We start from the raw sequence: 22,488 nt of genomic DNA, 5'->3' as shown, positions 1-22,488 counted from the left end.
TAAGTACAATAAAATTAAAACTGTCATTCAAATATAGGAATGGCGGTGGAGTCAGGAAGCAACGTGGAGTGGGTAGGTGGAGAGGCGAACAGCACACAAGGGAGAGCAATACAAGGCAGGAGAATGGTAAATGAGTGTGAGAGCTACACAGACTGTGAGGAGGGAGAGAGATCATGTAGGAACAGCATCTTAGCCTAAGAAAGAGGGAATGTAGGTGGCTGGAGCGAAAATGGAGAAAGTCCTATGAGATTTCCACTAAAGATGAGTATAGGAAGGCTATCAGAAGGTTTCATGCTGAAATTAAAGCAGCCCAAAGCGCATATTATGCCGATAAAATCAAACAGAGCTCTAACTCCCCGAAGGAAATCTTTCTCCTGTTAAAAGAATTTAACTCTCCTCAGGCACACACAGAAACTGTATAAACATAGTAATGACTTAGCTGGATTTTTTTCAGGAACAAATTGCAGAGATCTATTCAGCCTTTCCAATAGATACCCATAGTCCCCATGCGGTAGATGAAGAGTGTTCCAAGGGTGCTCCAAGGTTTACATATATTTCTCCCCTCTCTCCTGAAGCGGTCTCAATATTATTGACCATCCTTAAATCAGGGTCTCCCCAGGATCCAGCCCCACCTTCATTCTTAGGACAAGGGGCTTCAATAAGAGTCCCTGTGGTAACTGAGCTGCTGCTCAGTCGGCACCGTTGCTCCACAATGGAAACATGCAATTGTGAAGCCATTACTTAAGAAGCCCAGCCTGGATCCACTCATCCCTGGCAACTATAGACCAATCGCTATGCTGCCAGCCTTTGCCAAAGTACTTGAAAAACATGTCAATACTCATCTTCCGAGTTTTTTGGAGGAAAATAACATTCTTCAACCGTCTCAGATGGGCTTTAGACCATTACATAGTACGGAATCTGCATTCATCGCAGACACTGAAGAAGTTAGGAAATGTGTAGATCAGGGCTTGGCCTCGGCAATCGTGCTTCTCGATTTTAGTGCCGCCTTTGACATGGTGGGGCACAATATTTTACTCCAGAGAATGAGGGAAAGTGGAGTCTCAGGCAATGCCCTGAGTTGGTTTGCCTCATTCTTGGAAGCAAGATCATTTCAAGTTTTGGAACGTTCCTTTTATTCCAGCTGTTTTAAGAGCAAGTAGGGGGTGCCGCAGGGCTCTTCTTTGAGCCCTACGTTATTTAATATCTATATGGCCCCTCTGGCAAAAGTAGTGGAGCCCTATTGACTCTCTGTAGTATCATATGTAGATGACACCCAGCTTGTGGTATCCTTTTCTACCGATCAGATCTCAACCAATTCTCGGCTTTTTCCTTGTCTACAGGCAATCTTCAAAATGGATGTCCAGCTGTAAACTTAAGTTGAACGGAGACAAGACAGAGGTTATGTTTCTTGGTCACCAGGCAAAACCAAACTTAATCTCCCCAGTATTACAACCATTAGAAGATCTTCCATTGCCCAAATAAAGCATTAAGAGTCTGGGAGTATGGTTTGATCCTTGGTTGACCATGGATCATCAAGCGAAAAAAATATCCTCCTCCTGTTTTGGCATACTCAGACTTCTTAGAAAGATTTTCAAAATACTTCCGTTCATTGCAAAGAGGCTCATCATACAGGCTTTAATAATCTCTTGGCTGGATTATGGGAACACCCTGTTTCTTGGTGTACCAAAATATGTTATGAAGAAATTGCAGGTGGTGCAGAACACTGCTGCCCTCCTTCTCTTCAATCTACCCAGGCATGAATAGGCCAGATCAGCTTTATCAATCTTGCACTGGCTTCCTTTGGCGCAATGGATACAATTTAAATCTTTATGTTACATTCATAGAGTGCTATATGACAAAGGCCCACCAATATTTTGAACCCTGGCTTCTTCTTACAAACCTACCAGACATCTTAGATCATCATCCACGGCCCTAGCTGTCATTCCCCCAATGAAAAAGTCCAAATGGGGAGGAAGATCAATATTGTAGCTTGGAGCTAGACTGTGGAATTCATTACCACTGAATCTACCTCAAACCAGCCATGAACTGTCATTCTGGCGGGTATTCAAAATGTGGTTATTTTAGTTTGTGTCCCAAAGCTGTATATTCAAAGTTTTTTCTGTATAGTGCTGGGAGGCCTTCGGGTAGCTATGCCCTCTATACATTTTCATAACATAACATAACATGGGTAAGGGCAACATAGAGCACAGGGGAAGTACACAGATATAGCGAACAACACATTGCGTGGGGGACAAAAGCACACAAGTAGACAACTGGGAAACATGCAATCTCACAGAGCGCCTAAGGAAAAAGAAGGAACTAGTTCACTAAAAGTGAGCAGTGGAAGTAAGGAGGCTATCATCAGGAAAGGGACCTAGACATAATGGACAAGATAAACTGTAAGGAAATGCCTGATGTAGGATTTATTTTGTGTTGCGTGACTGTCTTATTTCATTGTTTGGTGCTTCTAAATGCTTAACACTAGTTCCTTTGTTTAAGCCAGCTGCTCAAAGCCACAACAACTCAGGGTTGAACTAGAGGTTTTAAAAAAATGAGCCTGACTGGACCTAAGACAGCTTTGGAAGCATATCACATGGTAAGGTTGAGAACCATACCATATTATACACCACAATCCTCAGACAAGCCGTCAAATAACAAGCAAGGAAAAGAACGTGACAGTAAAGCCAATCAGTGGTAAGCAATAGGTGGGCTTTACACTCATTGTAAGTTCTTGGTAAACTGACAATAGGTCTTTTTCTTTTACTGGACAGCTGCGCTGTTTGGTAGGCTCAACCTAAAAAGGATGCATTGTTAAAACTGTCCTCCTAAATGTGGGAAGATCCAGCCTGACCTGAAGTCTACTAGCTCTGGTAGGCCGGTCTGAGTGCCAGATGCCTGAATCCAATGCTGCGAGATTACATTCTGGACAATCATTAACTACACATTAGAATGCATCTTGTAGCTATAGTGTTGAATTCTGGAATACGTGCTGCACTCTGATCTTGCTAGTTCCTACAGCTGTAGGCGCTACAAAGGAAAGACATAATTTTCTCCCTATATTAGCAATAGGGCACAGGAACTTAACCTAGCACCTTGAATATACCCGAAAGAAAAGCTTGACTCCGCTAAACTCTAAATAAGACTAATGAACTTTCATACAGTGTATTTAGCTAAATACATTTTCAAATCTGTCTAAAACGCAAGATTCTAGCCGGTGAACAGTATAGAATTAGCATGTATCTTGAAAGATAGGCTGGGAAAGCACCCAAGTGTCCAGGCACACACTGGACCCATTGTCTCTATCAGTAGGGACTGGGATCTAAGGTAGGGTCAAAATGCTACTTCAAACTTTGATGTCTTTTGTACAATAAGATCCAAGGAAATAGTTCAAAACCTTATTCTGAAATTGGGTCACTCACTTTCAGCCAGAAGGGAACTAACTGGACTGTGGTGCCTGTGGTGCAGAGGAGAATTTCCATGTCTCTCTGAGTTTGGAGGAATTCAAATACAGGCTGTGTGGTTATATTGGCAGATCAAGGACTGGTGTGCTCCTCAGTTTTACAATCCTCGAAAGTGTCTCTGCAGTGCATTGACCCTGAGTCACTTCTTGCTGCAACTGCACGATTCTGAACTACTAGCTGCAAATGATCCTGGGGGCTCACTCCCCGTGATCACCTCCAAGGTGGCTTCCAATCAGCGGGGCTTGTGCAGTCCTTTCTTTTGTTGAATAGCAGCTCCTCTCCGTCGTGAATGTTTCAGCATGTCTTTCTTCCAAACATGTTACAGCAGCATGCTTTCTCTAGAGTATAATCCTTGTTCCCATTCTTTATGAAAACACAACAGCACAGCACAGTCTCTGGTGCAACAGAGTCCCATTCTGAAGTTCAAACAAATGCAAAGTACTTAGCCCGTGGCTCAGGGTTTCTTCCACTATATGGGCACTATCGGGGTGTGGCAGCCAGCAGAATACCATATTTGTTCAGATTTCAAACTCTCCCTACAGTTGTGAGGTAGTGCATCTGTGTTTTTGTCCTTTTCCTGCCTGGGCTTTTATAGTGTTGGCCAGAAGTTGGCTGGTCTGAAACAGTTATGGCGTTTTGTTGATTGCAGCCAGACTATTTAAACCTACTGGCCTGGTTGCTGGAGCATTCACATTCCAGCAAAGCGGTAGCATGGATTCCGGTGCAGAGTAAGGGAAACTGGCAGGCATGGAATCTCCCCAGCTACAAACTGGGACAGGTGGCCCTGTTCCAAGGACAGGCGTGTATCACATCCACAGTGGGTGAAGGAAAACCTCTGTTGTGGCCTTGGTCATAGTGCGCCCTGAGGAGCACACCTGACCTTCCTTATTTCTTTCATTTTACCCTTCCTCTTCCTCTTCCTTTTCATATCCTTGCATATTGTTCCACAGCCCTGAGTTTTTCCTTCAGTGAGCTCAACAAATATGCATGTCCATGTCAATTCTGTTTCTAGCTGACATTAGCATGTTGCGCTGATGTTAGTGGGCAGCCAAGGTGGACACTCTTTTTGACCGAGAGACCACTACTACTAAAAGTGCCAAAAATTCCTCTGAATTAAAACTGCCTACAAAATCTATGCAGTGAAACATCCTTCCAGTCCCAGTGTTCTTTGGGTCATTGTGTCCCGGTCATGCGTGAAGCATGCATGTTGTGTGAGCATGTGAGATGTATGAGCTATCAAAGGGCTGGTGAATGACGGGGACTATTTGGACCCTATTTTGGAGGGTACTACACAGGATGATAGTCTCCCATGTGTCGATCCGGTGTACAACTACACTCTCTGTCCCCTTTCTCGTGGGTGTGTAGGTATCAGCCAGTTTCATTTCTTTAAGGTAGTTTTCTCCTTCCGTGGGCTAAACACATCTACACACTGTTTTTTGCGTTGTGACTGTAAGTAGCCCTCTATCTGAGACCAATATAAACAAACCTTGACCAGTCAGAACTGTCTGACTATGGACTCCGGGCTCAGAATCTAGCAACATAAGGCCAGCAACAAGGACTGGATTGGAAGAGACACATTTGAATGCTGTAGACCCGGTGATTGGCTCTTGCATCCCAAAGTGGCCGCCAGAGGGATGTAATACATGACCCCTTATCCAGTACTTTGTCATCTTGGTACCAAGGAGGCCTAACACCAGTAAGGGAAGAGAGTGTAGCGTCTCAAGGGTAACTCTTTGCTGCATGGTGTGAAAAACCCAAACACTCCAGAAAGTATATGAAAGGTTAGCACATGTTTAATGCAAAAATAGTGCTAGCAGCAAAAATAGGCTGAGTGACATTTGCAATGTCAGCATGCCATGCTTTGTCGTCTAAACCACTGGAGCACTAAGTTCAGTACATTTGTACTCACTTTTTATACATTATACACAGGATGGAACCAAAACTCATGATAGACACAAGCATGTAGGTGCCTAGCTCTTCTCGTGTGGAGAATGAAGATACAGTGGGTTAGGGCATAAAGCTGACATCTCTAAATCTATAGATCATGTTTGTCTACACCAGCTTCAAAATGAGGCCATACTTACTTGAACAGTCAGGCTCAATGTGCAACGTACAACACTGAAATACAGAATGGCTACGCTTTTTTAATAGGCAATAATGCAAAGGCTTTGATTTTTCCTTAAGCAAGTATAAAAACGATTGATTTCACCTGTTAATACAAGCAGATTGAAATAAGTTATCAGTCCTCCCTTAATATCCTTCAATCTAATCATTTCAGTATGAAATTCTCCGTCTTACATTCTATTTTTCTTCACAATTGACAGCATCATCAGCAGTAACAGAGAAGCACGGGTAATGCCTTTACATCTCCAAGCACATTGGCTGAGGCATTTGCTCAGCTTAATCAAATCATGTTGGCTACGAGTACTTCTATTGCTGTTTCAAAAATCTTCATCCTCCATTTCCAAACAATTCAGATCTTCAAGAAGAGATGGCACTGCTGCTTATTCATAAGGCACTTTTCATTTTGTATAATTCCTTAACTCTTCACTTTATATTTGTTCATGGATTCTGAAAGAAGTGTTAAGTATGCGTGTATAGCATTCTGACTACCGTGGCACACATCCCCCCTTTGCCTGCAGGAACAAAATCCAGGGCCATTCTGTTCTCCAAGACCATGGTTTTCTGGGCATCTAACTGATCAGTTAGAAAGCCTAAAGAGATAGCTATGAGTTAGTGACTTCTTCTAGTACTGTGGCATACTGGTATCCGGATAGCCTGCCTTACACCAGTCCGCTTGTTTTGAACGCCTCACAGCATATCCACTGTCATTGAAGGTTGTGAGTTGTAGAATGTGTGACCACATATCCCGCATAATAGATCCCAGGCATGTTTTGGGGTAACCAAGGATAAGCTTCTTGCCACAAATGAATTGGACATATTCCATAACATGCATTTCAAAGCAACCTTTATGAAATAACATAATAGTAGGGAAGTGGTGATCAAAAGGGGTGACATAGTTTGGTGTAATCTCTTCCCCAGTATTGCACTCACTTTAGCCCACAAAGATGTGCCAGTTGGATCTCGAGATTCACAAAGCTGTCCATGTTCTGAAATAGCAAGATGTATAGAGTGTGCCAAGTAGTAAACTTTGTTTAGTAAAAATCTTCTATGTGTTATATAGATTCAAAGAAGGTGCATGTACACTCAGGCACACAGTGCCCCTAGAAGAGCAGGTCAGAGCAGGTTTCACTTTTACTGACAAGAACGCTATTCAATGGCAACCCTTCACCCAGACATTGCGAGGATAGATGAGGGCCAATCCAACAGAAGGAAAGTTTACTGTTTGGCAGTATTTTTGTAGCAACACTAAGTATGAGTTGTTCTGGTTCACTGAATGGCAGCTCGGTTCAAGGAGAGGGGCAGTACAGTTTGACTTACTGACCACACCCCATTTCACAACACTGAGATCATCCACCAAGAATGCTGAGAGCAGCTCAAAGAGAGCAGGATAGATGCACAGGGTGATCTAGTATTTGGAAAACAACTGTTCACCCTGGATGAATTGGTAACAATGAGAGACAATTGGCTCATCGTTTTGCCAGTCCAGTGGATCACCAGAGGAGGGTTCACTCTTCTCAGAAACAGGTAATCCGACAGGACTGGTCCGGTTGCTGGAGAAGAGGCCGAAGCAGGAGCAATTACAGCAGTTGGCCCAATGCATTTCTGGAGAAGGACACTAAAGGACAGGTGTTTTGCTGGGATGCAAAAGACTTGCACTGGAGAAGTTGACCCATGCTGGCCATCTGCAGCACTTTACGGCTGTGTTGGAGATGAGCAGCACAAAATATGGTTCTTTACACTGGGGCTGCATAGGGGACTTCCTCTTGTGCACCTTCATGTACTCCTAGTTGCCTGGTTGTAGGGTGTGGCAGACTTTGAACGGCCAGTTAGGTAAGGATTATTGAACCTGAGAATGGAAACTATAAAGATTGTGAATATGTTTTTAACAGTACTGTGTAACTGCATAATCATTTAACTGCAAGTCTATATTAGCAGCTCCAACAGGTGGGTTTGAAGACAACATTGTACGGCTTCCGATAACTATTTCACGAGGTGTCCGTTTAGTTCCTTGATTTGGAATTACCTAATTGACCAAAGAGTTAAATACAAGGTATCCAGGTATTTGAGTTCTCTATATGAAATATATATGGATATATATATTTCATATATATGTATATGCAAGATCCTGGCATCTAGTGTTGGGTTCACAGTGTTGCAAGTTGTTTTTCTTCGACGCAGCATTTTCAAGTCACGGGAATGAGTTACTCCTCCTTCTAGGTGATACTGTGCATGGACATCGACTCCTTCATTAGATTGTTTCCTCTCCACTGTCAGTTTCGGATGTGTTTCTCTTCGTTCAGTCTTCCCCATGCTCCGGTATCAAAACATTCTTCTTTTTTCTGTATTTTCTATATTGACGGTATTGTTCTCAGTGGCGTTTTATCACATTCTCTCGCTTGTCTCACTCTGTCGATCCGGAAACCTACTGAACGCCCTCCGGGGCGTCCTTGCCTGTTCGGGCTTACCTCAACGCATGGCACAGACCAATATGCTGTGCTGATGGAACGCATGCTGTTTTGCTTCTGTCCTTGGTGCCTCTCCAAATTCCCACATACCGACCAACTTATGGTGTTTAATCTGTCCCTCTCCCCAACCATGAAGAAACCACTTGTGATGCCTGCAGATCCTTTTGGTCGAAAAAGACCCTTTGAGACTTAAGAGCTAGACTACTGGAGATGGTGCATAAGACTCCGGAAGACAAGCCGGATATATTCAGGGAGGAGCACACCCAGGAGGTGCTGGAACAGGAGGAGGCCTTTTCCATCCAGGACACCGACTCCGATGTCCCGTCTGATATCAAAAGCCACGAGGTGACATTGACGTAACCCGTGAGTATCGTGACCCCTCCTGACACACTTAGACTTCCAAAAGGCCCCGTACTGTGGTTGCTGGAACGCCACTGCCACCAGGCCATGGGCGGCTCCGGAAAACAGGCTTGGATGCCCCACCTTCTGACTCGGAGTCAAAATGCCAAGACATCATCTTTGGCATCAATCTGAACATCTTCGGTCTGGGACATTGTGGCTGTTTCCATTTGACCCTTGGCACCAACCACTTCGGCACCAAGCCTACCAAGTTCCACATCTGCTTCGATACAGACGAAATGGCACCAACCGAAAAGCTTGGTTCCAAAAACCAGGGATTCAACCTCTTTGGAGCCAAAAGACTCTAGCCAGTCTTTGACCACACCATCTCCTGTTGAACCCATTTTGGAGATCATGGATGCTGGCCAGTGCCACCTCCATAGCCAGGAGGGTCAAGGGCACATCATTGCTTTCCCCCGTTACCTTCAAGCGAAAACTATCTTTTCAGGAGGCTCTGGACACATCTCTATGTCCAAAGAAGACCAAGGACAAGGCTACCGGTATTTACAAGCCTTTTCCTCTTCCTCCTCTACCACCACCTTCTCCACCACCTACCTCTCCTCCACCCCCCTCCTCTTTCACCTGCCTCTCCTACTGTAGGAGACTTAACACCACAGGGTTCTCCGTTATTCACTGGGGAGGATTTTGGTGGGACACAGCAGGACCCGGATCCATGGGACTCATATGACTCTGATCCTATGATCTCCACAGATTCAGACTTATACCCCGCAAGACCCCCACCGCCAGAGGATAGTACATCCTACCAGCAGGTGATTGCTCGAGCAGCCACCTTCCACAATGTCAAACTTCATAGGAAGCCTATTAAACAGAACTTTCTTTTTGATACCATACCATCCACACATGGGGATATCCAGCCACTCCCCAAGCTCCGGGCATTCTTCCTCATGCAGACAACATCCTTAAGGAACCAGTCTGCTCTTCGGTTATTACGCCTAGAGTTGACAAAAAAATACAAAGCTGCGCCCTCTTATCCACTATACATAAGATCACAGGTCCCGCCAGATTCTATTGTGGCTGCTACCACACGTAAACAGGCCAATAGTCAGGTCACAGGGGACTCTCCTCCCCCAAATAAGGAGAGCAAAAAGATTGACGCCACAGGTAAAAGGATGGCTGTGCAAGCAGCCAATCACTGGAGCATTGCCAACTCACAGTGCCTTACTTGCGAAATATGATTGGGCTCGCTGGGATGAGATGGAGGAGCTCCTCCAATATCTCGTAGATGAGCACCGCAAAAGGGGACAACAGATTGTCCCAGAAGGGCAGGCAATCAGTAATAACTCCATCAGATGTGCCCTGAATGCTGCGGAACACTGCTGCATGTGGTATCAATACTAACATCCTAGTAAGGAGACATGCCTGGCTTAGCCGCTCAGGTTTTAATCCTGAGGTACAACAAGCAGTATTGAACATGCTCATCGATAAGGAGTATCTTTTTGACCCTCAAGTGGACTGCACCCTCGAGAAGCTGAAAAAAGACACCTGTACCGCAAAGGCCCTGGGTGCTTTACAGTCCCCCTCCCAAAGGGGTACTTTTTGTCACCCCACATTCAGAAGTGGTTACTAACCAACGACCTCAGAGGCCTCCACATCTCCAGTTCCTTCTCACAAGGCTTCTATAAAGGCACATGTGTAGGTAACAACATAAGAGGTAGAGGTAAGAACACCACTACTGCACCTCCTCATCAACATCTAAACAGTGACTACCCACGTCTTCCCACCCCCTACGCCACACCTGTCGGGTGCTCACCTTTGAGACCTCTCATTATAGGGCAATTGGGATCATCATGAGTCCCTACACATAAACTTCTTAGAGCTTCAGGCAGTATTTATAGCCCTGAAAGTATTTCTTCGTCACCTCTCTCACAAAGTTGTCCGCACAGACAATATGACAACCATGTACTACCTTCTGAAACAAGGGGAGGGCACGGTGACTCCAGTTGTTACAAGTCTCTCAGACAATATGGAAATGGGCTCACCAACATCACATTCACCTAGTGGCAGAGTGTCTCCCAGAAACGGTCAACAACTTTGAAGACCTGCTCAGCAGGATGCAGCAACAAGTCCATGAATGGGAACTCCACCGCAAGTCCTTTAGACATACTTCCTGAAGTGGGAACCACCTCAAATAGATCTTTTCGCTACAGCAGAAAAAGCAAAATGACAAAAGTTTGCCTCCAGTTACCCATACCCTCTATCCAAGGGTAATGCTCTATGGATTAACTGGTCAGGGATATTTGCCAGTGCTTTTCCTCCTATCCCTCTCATTCTTTTTCTAGTTCGATAGATCAGGAAATAATCTCTCAACATGATCATTGTAGCTCCCACATGGGCATGCCAGCCCTGGTTCACCACACTACTGGACCTCTCAGTAGTCTCCAGTGAGAAGCTTCCCAACAGGCTAGACCTTCTCACTCAAAACCAAGGTCAGGTCAGGCAACCAGACCCCAAATCTCTCAACCTTGGCAGAATGTATGGGCCTCCTCAGAGAAGCTCGTAAACCCACTACCAGAACATATGCTACAAGGTGGAAACGCTTTGTTTGCTACTGTCAACCCAAACACATTAATCCCATTAAAGCTACTGTCCAAGACATTGTTTGCTACTTGTTTCATCTACACAAAGCTAATTTAGCTTTCACCTCCATTTGTTTACAACTCGCAGCCATAACTGTGTACTTACAAAACAGACAACATAATTCCCTCTTTAGGATTCCAGTGATCAAAGCATTCATGGAAGGCCTTAAATGGATCATTCCACCAAGAGTGCCCCCTGCACCATCATGAAACCTCAATATTGTCTTACCACTCTCCTGGGTCCTCCTTTTTGCGCCCCTTCATTCATGTCCTCTTTAGTACCTCTCATGGAAAGTCGCTTTTTTAGCTGCTGTCCCATCTCTGACGTGAGAGTGAGCTCCAGGCATTAACATTGGAATGACCAATCTTCCAAATTCATAGGGACAAGGTCATTCTTCACACTAATCCAGAGTTCCTCCCTAAAGTGGGCTCTCAATTCCATATTAATCAATCCATTAAGTTACCAGTCTTCTTTCTGCAACTTAAATCATTTGAGCTCTTCACACTTTAGATGTTAAACGTCCTTTAATGTTCTACATTAATAGAACTAAGGATTTCAGGAAGACTAAACAGCTCTTTGTAGCCTTCTAACTACCTCATGAAAGCAATTCAATATCCAAGAACGGCATAGCTAGGTGGATAGTAAAGTGTATTCAAACCTGTTTTGCTAAAGCAAAAATAAAAATGTGTTCCCCCAGAAGACACACTCTAGCAGGAAGAAGGGAGCCACTACGGCTTCCCTTGGAAATGTACCCAAAGCTGGCATTTGTAAGGCAGCTACATGGTCCACACCACATACATTTACAAAACAGTATTGTGTAGATGTACTTGTACGCCAGCAAGCTAATTTAGGCCAAGCAGAACTAAGAACACTTTTCTAGCCTCTCCCTATATTTTACACCTTCTGTATTATGTTGTTTTCTCTCTCCCTATCCTTTTCTCATCCTGGCTCTCTTCATGGCCTTCTACTTGCTACTTACGCTGCAACCTCATGGGATAAGAATCAAAGAAATAGCATCACCCTTTGATGTAAAATGGGAGAAAGAGATACCTATCTAGTGACTGATTTTCACAATGTGAACCAGAAAACCTTGGGTTAATCACGTGTGACCAAAAATGTGTGTTCTTAGATAAATATTTTACTTCACCAACCCTTGTCAACCCTCATTTTTCTTCACTATCACAAATGAAAGTTCCTTCAGATACCTGAGTTCAGGATGTGCACTGTACAAAAACCTTTCTGCAGTTGGCACTTAACCTACAGAGCTAATATTCCTTATTCCGATTACACTTAAAAGAAAACTAATGGGCAGCACATTTAGCATTTAAGATAGACCTATGGCCCAACTTCCAACACTGATTGCAAATCGCAGGCCCCAAATCTAGATATTTGCGTGGACAAATGTATCTTCCATCATTCAAAAGTGTATAAAACATTATTATACCCCTCTGAGTTAAGTAGTAATCACTGAAGTTCCAAGAGACATTTTTTTTAAAGTGCCAATAAAGGGTCACAATGAGGAACAGTAGGAGCACTATATACCCAGATGTCCCGTGCCAACAAAGGTGCATTAGGAATGACCCATTTAAACCTGCCTATGGGCATGTTTGTGAAAGCACGAGCCTATCCAAATACTCGGTGGTAGTGGCTATTTAATAGCAGTGTATGTGCCCACAAATTCAATTCTGAAATGATTAATTGCCAGGATGCCACAACAGCGAGTTCTAAATATAAACACACAAAAACACGCATTGCCTCACTGGCCCCCATGAACAGTTGTGTTCCTCAAAAAGCAACATTTAACCACTGTGGCCTGCCTACCTATTGTTCCTGCACCCAGTAGTGATGGGTGACAGTGACCGGGAGGATGGCTTTTGGAGACTGGGAGGCTAAGGTAATCTCACCCTTTCTCAAGTCATCGTAGGGTGGGGTGGGGTCCGTGATGATTACTGATCCCACTCCACCCTATAACGACTTAGGAAAGGGTGGAGTGGGGAGCCATTAATACCTGCTGATGCTCATGCCACCCCGGGCTGCTGCAAAAAGTGACACTATTGCATGTCATCTAGGGGTGGAAACCAAAGGCCCCTGATAATGGAAAAGCCTGGGCAAAAGTGATTTGAGCCCAGGGGCATCCAGTGCGCATTTAAGGCAAAGTGCCTGCCTGACGACCCTCGCATTAAGCGACCGTCGGAATAGGACTCCAACAAGAGGGCAAAGCCAGCTCTCTGGAAGGACAGTTTTTATTTCTAATTTAAGTTCCTTTCGAATATCTAAATAAATAATCACAATAGACGGCTTTTAATGTGATTATTTATTTATTGATGGCACATAAAGCAGGAAAATTGTGGTGGGGCGCAGTCCCTCGGCCCAAAGAAAGCGACCGCCAATGAGTTGGACCACTTGAAAATGGAGAGTAGTTCCACTCCCTGGGTGCAGCAGCTAGTCAAAGCCTTCTTTCTTCAAGATGTTTTATTCCAAGTTTTAGGAATGGTTGGAGGAAGTGGTGGGGAGATGCCAGTCCTATCCTGTGCACTTGTCAGTGATTAAAGAATTTCCTACATCTGATCCCGACTACTCTTGTACTATTGCCACATTTTTTCCAGCACTTCATTTCATAGTTTACTACAAAATGCCCCAGAAATGTAAAACCAAAATTGTTGTCCGCTCTGTTGGGTCCAAGGTGGGTTCCTCCTCCTCCTACTAGAGGTGCTCTCCTCTTTGTCTGGGTCCAAAGTGGATGTTCCCTCCTACTGGGATTGAAACAGAGAGTCTGGGATGGCCCTGAGAACAAATGGGAGCAGGTCCCACCAGACCCATTTGGCACCACACTCCCAGTTACCTCCCCCTTCCAAATGGCTAATCCCTGTTGAGTGATCTGTTAAGTTGACACTACCTCTGCTCTTCTGGGCCCAGAGGCAAAGCTGGAAATGTGCATTGAGCCTCTGGAGTAGGCCTGAGAAATGCCTGCTTCTAAACCAATTTTGTGACAGGCAGCACAGATTCTTCTTTCTTATTTACTTTTTCACTCCACTAAAGTTATCCAGTATTAACATTGACAACTGAATTACGTTTTTGATTTAAGTAAAAAATATTTACTTCATTTTTCTGGCATTTTTCCAGGTGGAGATATAAAATAATTATTTTATTTATAACTAGGCCTGTTCATGGAAAAATTAGCATTAACTAATCAATGCAAACAGCTTTTGAGTAATTGTTTACTCTGAGGGCATACTATTCCCGTAATGTATGAAGCACATTTGCACATTAAGCAGTCGGCCCTGTGAACTTATCAAAATATTTCCCTCAGGGGCCATTTGAATTATTGAGGTATTGGCCCATATTTAATTGGATTCCTTTAGGGATTTCTTCATTTAGGGCTTTTTATGTAATTCAGTTGCTCAGACTCTGTTCAATTTATACCTGAGTTCTGTGTTGCCTTTTCTTATTTCTGTATTCTGTGTCATTTCAGATAGACACATGTTGTTGTTTTTTAGTAAGGAACTGGTTTGTGTGCAGAGCCACTGACACGTGTTGGCAAATTAGTGTTTTATGTGGTTTACAGCTTTTATTGAGTCCAGTTGTTATCAAACTCAAGTATCTTTAGATTGATTTGGTCCTTCCTATAAGTGTTTTTTGGTGTGCATTTACACAGGATGCTCTCATTTATTCACAGTACTTCTTCTTTTTGCTCAGATTTTTTTTTTTAGGTGACTGTGTGACCGGATGGCACCATTGTCTCATTGTCAGCAAATATCCTTTGCCCCCTCTTACAATTAGGGCTGTCCCTGTTTTAATCTGGATTTGATTAAAGGTTTTTTATTGTTCTATAGGCCCTGATGCTTGAACTCAAAAATATATGTTGAGATAATGACCTGATTCCTTTATGAGGCTGAAATGCCATTGGTGCATGGGGTTGGAGGATAATCCATATTAAAACAAAAAAAATCAGGATTACATAATAAATTTCTTGTTTATTGAACACGTTGTCTGTTTGCCTTTTTTCCACTTCACAAATCATCACTGGGTGATCAGTTGAGCACTGAGCACTTCAGTTTTATCTGTTAATCATTCTGAAGCAAAACTTGTTAAAGGTAATTGATGGCGGAGACTTTAGGTTAGTTCTGCTAATGATGTAATGTCAGATATCTTGTAAATACTTAATTTATATACTTAAATTTGGTGACCAATAATTCCACTGTAAGTCATTGTTGTACCTACCGCTTAATGCCTCTGGCTTATACATAGTTGATGGGGCACCTCTTGCTTAGGATACACTGTGAGCTCACAGGGCACACTTAAGAAGTAACTTTCTAATGTATAAATATGTTTTCGTACATAAAAAATTCACTATCCCTGTCATGTGTCACTGCGCTGATTCTTAATTGCAGTCCTACCAGAACACAATGGTGCTCTTGACAGTCATATATGTAGATGGTGTAAATATACACTGCAACCCCATATACCCTTTAACTTCCATGACACGTGGCAAATTTCTGCATAATTCACAATATTCGTCCTCAAAAGTTAAATACACCAATTGGGTGAAAACAACTTCACAGTGCCTTTTAGGTGCAGAGTACATACACTCTGGCTCTGAATGACAGTGGCATAGCACACAGAGTCCTACCACCTGCAAAAATAGTGTCCAACAGCTAGTGAAAAATCATGGGATGCTGCACAAAAAAGGTGATATTGTCCATTCCCCCCTCCCTTTATATGGATGGGTTGTACATTAGGTCGATCCTGTTTCTAGAGATCTTTTCTTTATTGTCAAACATCTGTTAAAATGTGAAAAACCTTGAGAGACCTTCCATATTGGCATTGTCACTGGATGAAAAACATAAACTAAGTAGGCCAGAAACAAACATGGTAGGGAAGCATAGCTTTTTAAGTCCATGCCTATGACATCTGTCCCAGCAATTATTTGTGGTACCATTTTATTTTTTAGTTCACAGCTGTCTGGTTGCAAAAGGCATACTGTGGGCTTAACAAGGTTTTACAGGTCCTTACATTCTGCCCATTGCTAACCATTGGTTGACTTTATTGTCACTGTCATTTGCTTGCTCCTTATTCAGTGACCATCTTGTGTTTGTCCCTCCCTTGGATCACAGCCTGTTTACTATTCTCTTGACTTCTGTCTTTCTATTGCTCACTTTTAGGGAACTACTTTTTAGGTCGCAGCCTATATACCAGCGCAGCTGTGTGGTATGCAAAAGACATCTTGTGGAGTTTCAGAATGTTGACCTGGGGATGCATTCTGCTTATTGCTTGCCATTGGCTTTGTGGTTTTGAAACTCACGTTTTCTTGCTTCCAATTTGCTGGCTTTATTTGCTTTAGGCTGTCCAGGCATAGGTCATCCTGCCTCATGAGATAGCCATATTCAGTGATTCTTTCACAAACCTCTTTTCTGTCAACAGACCTTTAAATCTTGTTCTTATCTGTCACGTTTGCTCAGTATTCAATGACCGAGGTCAAATGTCAAGCTGTGTTTTCATGGGAGCCTGGTTATTTTGTTTTGCTTTCTGCTGACTTCAAAGGGACAGCATTATATAGGAAAGAGGAATGCAGCCTTTCTCCATGGAGCCTACTTGTCCCTACTTGTGCCTTTTTACGGTCGAGCGCGCAATCGCTCTAGCCTCCTGTAATCTCTCTATGGGCTTTTAACCAAGCACACCGCACGCCCATCATTTTTGTTGGTTCGTGGGCTTGCCTTTTAAAAATCTCTTTTCTTCCTTTGTGAAAGGCATGCATACGTCATGCCTATTCTGGTGTTTAGCCCTCCTCAAATACCGACCACCTACTGAAAACATATGAGGCTCTATATATACTGTATGGTTTCTGAACTACCTTTTTTTTTATTTCCTATGCAGCGCGATCTTGCTGGACAATACTAGTACCCTGTTACATGGATAATTGCCCATTTGCTGATACGTTTTACAGCAGGCAAACTTCTTTTTCCTTTTGACTATTCCTTCATCTCCCTGGTGTGGCACTTTAAATCGGCTCTCTTATGTAAAACTATATTACTTTTCATTTTCAATTTATGTCGCAATAAAAGTCCGGTTAGGCTTTTACAACGCTAATAGCTCTAAGTCGAGCAAATGCTAGACCCATTGCATTGCAAATGCTTGTTTTAGTTTTATTTTAGACATAGCCATCTCAAAAGGTAGCTTGTTCTTCGGGTGCTTAAAACATTTGCACATTTTTTGCAAAGTTCTTTTTTTTTTTTTAGACCATTTAATTTGTGAAGCTGTCTTTTTAGGAACAAAGTACAAAACTGCATTTCAGTCTCAGCATCAGCCAAACTGGGCAAATTGAGCAACTTACACTGTTTATGGCCCATTCACTGTCAAGCACGTGATAAGAGGTTTCCATATAAAAGAACCTGCCACATTGTAACACATTTTACCAATGCTTGATTTTCACTTTAATGTATAAAACATATCCTTTATTTATGACATCTGTGGCAACTCGTTTTGGAGAGTTGGATAAGTTTAAAGGCACTTTTAGTGAAAGCTGTTGGGTTTGTTTACCTACAAAATAATGATGTATTTTGTCTGCAACTGTGCCTTTTTCAGAACGCATACATTACTGGATATAAACAACTTCCTCCTGTTACCTTGAAGGCACTAGGGCCATGATTTGAATGGTACAGCAGGTACAGTGGCACAGGGGCCAAAAGATCTAGGAAACCCACTGGGCTCCGAATATTGCTATGTGTTACCGCTAGACAAGCGGTCACAAGCACAGTTATCTTACAGGCACTGGGCCATGATTTGAATGGTGCAGCAGGTGCTGTGGGACATGGGCCAAAAGCTCTAGGAAACCCACCAAGCTCTGGTTATTGCTGTATGTAACTACTAGCCAAGAAGTCCCAAGGGCAGAAACGCAGCAGGCACTAGGGCCTTGATTTGGATGGTGCAGGAGGTGCAGTGATACAGGGGCTTAAAGCTCTAGGAAACCCACCGATCATTGCTATATGTTACTTCTGAACAAGCAGTCACAAGCACAGTCACCTTGCAGGAACTAGGGACCACGATTTGAACGGTGCAGCAGCTGCAGTGGCACAGGGGCCAAAAGCTCGAGGGAACCCACTGAGCACCAATCATTGCTGTATTTTACTATTAAACAAGCAGTCACAAGCAAAATCATCTTGCAGGCACTGGGGACCACGATTTGAATGGTGCAGCAAGTGCAGTGGTACAGGGGGCATAAGCTCTAGGAAACCCGCTGAGCACCGATTATTGCTATATGTTACTACTGAACGAGCATTCACAAGTGCAGTTACCTTGCAGGCCCTAAGGTCCATGATTTGAATGGTGCCATAGGTGCAGTGGCACAGGGGCCAAAATCTTTTGGAAATCCACCGAGCACGGAGTATTGCTCTGTGTTACCACTAGGCAAGCACATTTACAGTGCAGGCATTAGGGGCCACAATTTGAATGGTGTAGCAGGTGCAGTGGCACAGGGGCCAAAGCTCTAGGAAACTCACCGAGCACTGATTATTGCTATATGTTGCCAATGAACAAGCGGTCCCAAGTGCAGTTACCTTGCAGGCACGAGGGCCATGATTTGGATGGTGCAGCAGGTGCAGTGTCACACGGTCCAAAAGCTCTAGGAAACCCAGCAGCACCAATTATTTGCTGTATGTTGCCACTGAACAAGCAGTCTCAAGCTCAGTTACCTTGCAGGCAGTAGGGCCAGGATTTGGATGGTTTTGCAGGTGCAGTGGCACAGTGGCCAAAAACTCTAGGACACCCACTGAGCACTGATAATTGCTTGATTTTACTGCTAAACAAGCAGTCATAAGCGTAGTTACCTTGCAAGCACTAGGGGCTGTGATTTGGATGGTGCAGCAGGTGCAGTGGCACAGGGACCAAAAGCTCTAGGAAAACCATTGAGCACCGATTATTGCTATATTTTACTATTAAACAAGCAGTCACCAATGCAGTCACCTTGCAGGCCCTTGTTGCCACGATTTTGATGGTGCAGCAGGTGCAGTGGCACAGGGGCCAAAAGCTCTAGGAAACACATCGAGCACCAATCATTGCTTTATTTTACTATTAAACAAGCAGTCACAAGCACAGTCACCTTGCAGGCACTGAAAGAGGAGTTTGGCTAACGATATTTACTAACATATTCAAAAAGTCTCACAGGTCACATAAGATTAGCATCCTTGTTGTTACAACTGTCTGCATGCCAGGGTTGCACATTATTTTGCTGTAAACATGTGGGGTGCCTTGTCTATGGTTAAGATGCTTTTTTACGGGTATGTATGCAAGTCCTTCAGCTCCCCGGATAGGGGTAGTAAGCGCTATACAAATACTACAATACAATTGGTGAGCATGGGATACAATACAATCCTGAGCATGGGAATATCAAAGCATGCAGGGCAATTACAGCGAGTGAAGAGGTAGGAGGAAGAGTCTCATGCAACATGAGGGAAGGTCAATTCTGTCTCCTCCCCTCTCAGCTCGGTTGTTCCTTCCCTCGCCCCCTCCACTTCACCTATTTTTATTTAATACACACCCAAATCCAATCCCTTCTTTGACCCCACTGCTAAACATGTAACTTAGTTCTCCCTCACCCTCATTTCCCCTCTCCACCTCTGCTTTTCCTTTCAAGTATTTTTTCTTCTTTGTTTTTTTCTTTTTTGGAGGGCTCCACGGCTGCAATTTGCCACTAAACCAAGTGGCGCTACATCGTGATGTGTGCATAGGCACACATCCCCATCACGCCTGTGCTGCCGTTGCACTGCATATGTAGACGTGGGGTAATGACACACGTGCATGTATACATCATGAAGATTTTTTTTGCCAGTGATGTTCCAGATTTGTAAAGAAGCACTTTCTTTTATTTTTGCTCAGGTAGGAACAGCATCAGGAAAAACATAGCAAAGTCAAAAGTCTGGTAATATAACAACATTGAAATGGCAAAACCTACTGACGTTGCCAATGCTGGTCTCATTTGACTCCTAAATGTTTTCAATAATTAGTACAGTTGAAACCCAGTTTTAATATATTTTTTATTTATAATTTGTGGCGTTATGCATAAAGAATCTGTTTTGAGAAAATGCTCTGTCTTTGATATTCTACTGCTGTTATACAGTACTTCACACAACTCCTTCACTTCCTGTAGCAAGTTAAACAGTTTATTGCCGAACGTGAGGCATGTTAACAGATAAAACACATAAAAAGTGATGGGAGGAGTGCTTGTAAATAGCCTCTGTAAATCGCTTAGGTTAACATTCCATCTCTTTTGTTGCCAAACATGCCACCTCAGATTAGACCCAGTTGTATGCAAATCTGCATTGGTCCTGCTCCATTTGGAACTGTCCAGCCCACAGTGCCAAACCAGGCCCTCTGTGACCCAGAATCCAAGCAACCCAAGGCTGGTTTCGCTTATTTGAGCTTCTTCATCCGGGTGTAGCTTGGTTCCAGTGGCTCAGGACCCACGTCTGGGCATAAACTTGGCCTCTTCGGGCGGTACACCTGATACACCAAAAAAGTGATGGGTGAAATGCGTGCAAATAGTCTAACCACTGGCAATCAGTCGGGGTAGCATTCCAACGCATCTTTTTATTACCCACTAAAATACCTGAGTTTAGGCCCAGCCGTGTGCAATCCAGCCTTGGTCCTGCTTAGTGGTAATAGTCCAGCCCAAACTGCTAAAACCAGTCTTGAGTTGCTTGTGTTCTGGGTCAGAAAGGACCCATTTTCAGGTATTAAATGTAGTATAGGCCTCATTCCATGTAGCTGCATAATGTTTGATAGATAACGTTTTTTTATTCAAGTAGGTGCAGCTCCTGTTGCTACAAACCAAAGCAGGTCATAACCTCCATTTTAAGTGGTGAGAAAAATAAAGGACTAAAGGAAGATTGTTATGCATTTGGCTAAGCCATTCAGGTTGGAAAACGTTCTTTTAGTATCCCTGAACAATTTTCTCCAGGACTGATGATGCAGTGTAGGTCCTCCTGTCATCCCACCACAAGGTGGCTGTGGCTGGAGGAGCAGTTGAGAACACCAAGATGAGAGGACAGGAGGCTCATAACTTAAATGTGGGAGTGGAGAGGGACCTTCCGTTTGTTCTTGTTTTTCTTGTTGGTTCTGCTGTGCTGGCACAACCCAGCTTTTCCTTTTTGATTCGTTCCGTGGACTGATCATATTTCAAAGTGTCTGAAAGTTGTCTTCTGCCCACTTCATTGGTTCGTTAGCAGTTGCATCTCTTTCCTTTATCATGGAGCTCCGCTTACATAGCATGGGCACGATGTTTGTCTGAGGGTGTGAGATACTGTATTTTCTGCATTCAGGCCTTTCCTATCTCCTCCTGGGGTGTGTGTGTGTGTGTGGGGGGACCTTTCAGTGGATATTCCTCCTGAAGTGGGAGGCTCTCACCTGTTAAGGTGGATATAACACTTCAGCATCCAGTTACCTACTGGTGCTCATTTCACAAGCACAAGATTTGCACAAGACCTGGAATGATGCCTTGATCTTTGACCTTTCTTCAGTCTGGTGCAGGCAGAATATTGGCATGACCCGCTGAACGAGGAAGAATATCGCAACAACAGCATCTTCTTGGCCGATCTCAACCAGGAAAGGGTAAGCCATGCATGTGTTAATAGTGAGACTACGGCAGGAGCGGGGTAGGCAGAGAGACTTGCTGAGCATTAACCTCTGTGGTAGGATAGTCTTTGAGATGCAGATCTTGGGGGTTAACCCATTGCCTACTATGGCTTTATCATACTTGGAGGCAGGCGCGTATGGTGAGCCCCCCTGGGATCACTAGATGAGGTGAGAGAGGCTTGCACAGCAGGCCATCCTACTGTCTTTTGCAGTGACCTGTGAAAGGGAGGCGCTGATGCTGATTGCGGGACCCGAGATTGTTTGGGAGATGCAGCCATGAGGATAGGGTAAATGCAGGTGCGGAGTACCCATGCTGCTCTTTACAGGGCCCCAGATTGAGAGTCACATGTAGACATTCAAGGTGATGCTGCTGCCTCCAGGTGCAGAAAGGTAGGGTTGGAGATGCTGTTAGTGACTCCACCGCCTCGTAGGCACTCAGGGTAAAACTGACAGAAGCCAAAGGAGCTGTAGGCTGTCAGGGCGAACCCACGGCCTCTGCTGAGAGTGCCAGCCTGATGCTTTGTGTTTCCAGGATAGAGTGAGAGTTGGGGGCTGGCACTGAGAATAAACCTAATATCATCTGGAGCACACAAGATTGGTATGGTGCACTCTTGGAGGTTGGACTCGCTCTAGGCGGTTTCAGATTAGGTTGAGGGTTCATGTGCTGAGAGACCTCCTGCTGCTGTGGGGCCTTGCCATAATGTGAGTGATACAGTCCCACTAATGACCCCACTATGTGGCGACTGCTTAGAGTAGGTTGAGACACAGGCCATTGGGACTGGCTGTTGTTTTTTTTTCTCATATTTTCTGCTCCT

General features: G+C 43.9%; 1 protein-coding gene across 1 annotated transcript in view; it reads left to right on the top strand.

Annotated features, from left to right (window-relative positions):
* The window catches only part of PPT1 (palmitoyl-protein thioesterase 1), a 97,012-nt gene that overhangs the window by 57,499 nt on the left and 17,025 nt on the right, over positions 1 to 22,488 (top strand). The window contains exon 6 of the mRNA XM_069223444.1: positions 21,559 to 21,649. Coding sequence (XP_069079545.1) covers positions 21,559 to 21,649 — 91 coding nt within the window. The remainder of the gene's footprint in view (positions 1 to 21,558; positions 21,650 to 22,488) is intronic.

The sequence above is a fragment of the Pleurodeles waltl genome, chromosome 3_1 (genome assembly GCF_031143425.1).
Source record: "Pleurodeles waltl isolate 20211129_DDA chromosome 3_1, aPleWal1.hap1.20221129, whole genome shotgun sequence".
Classification (NCBI taxonomy): Eukaryota; Metazoa; Chordata; class Amphibia; order Caudata; family Salamandridae; genus Pleurodeles; species Pleurodeles waltl.
This window is presented reverse-complemented; position numbering and strand designations above follow the sequence as displayed.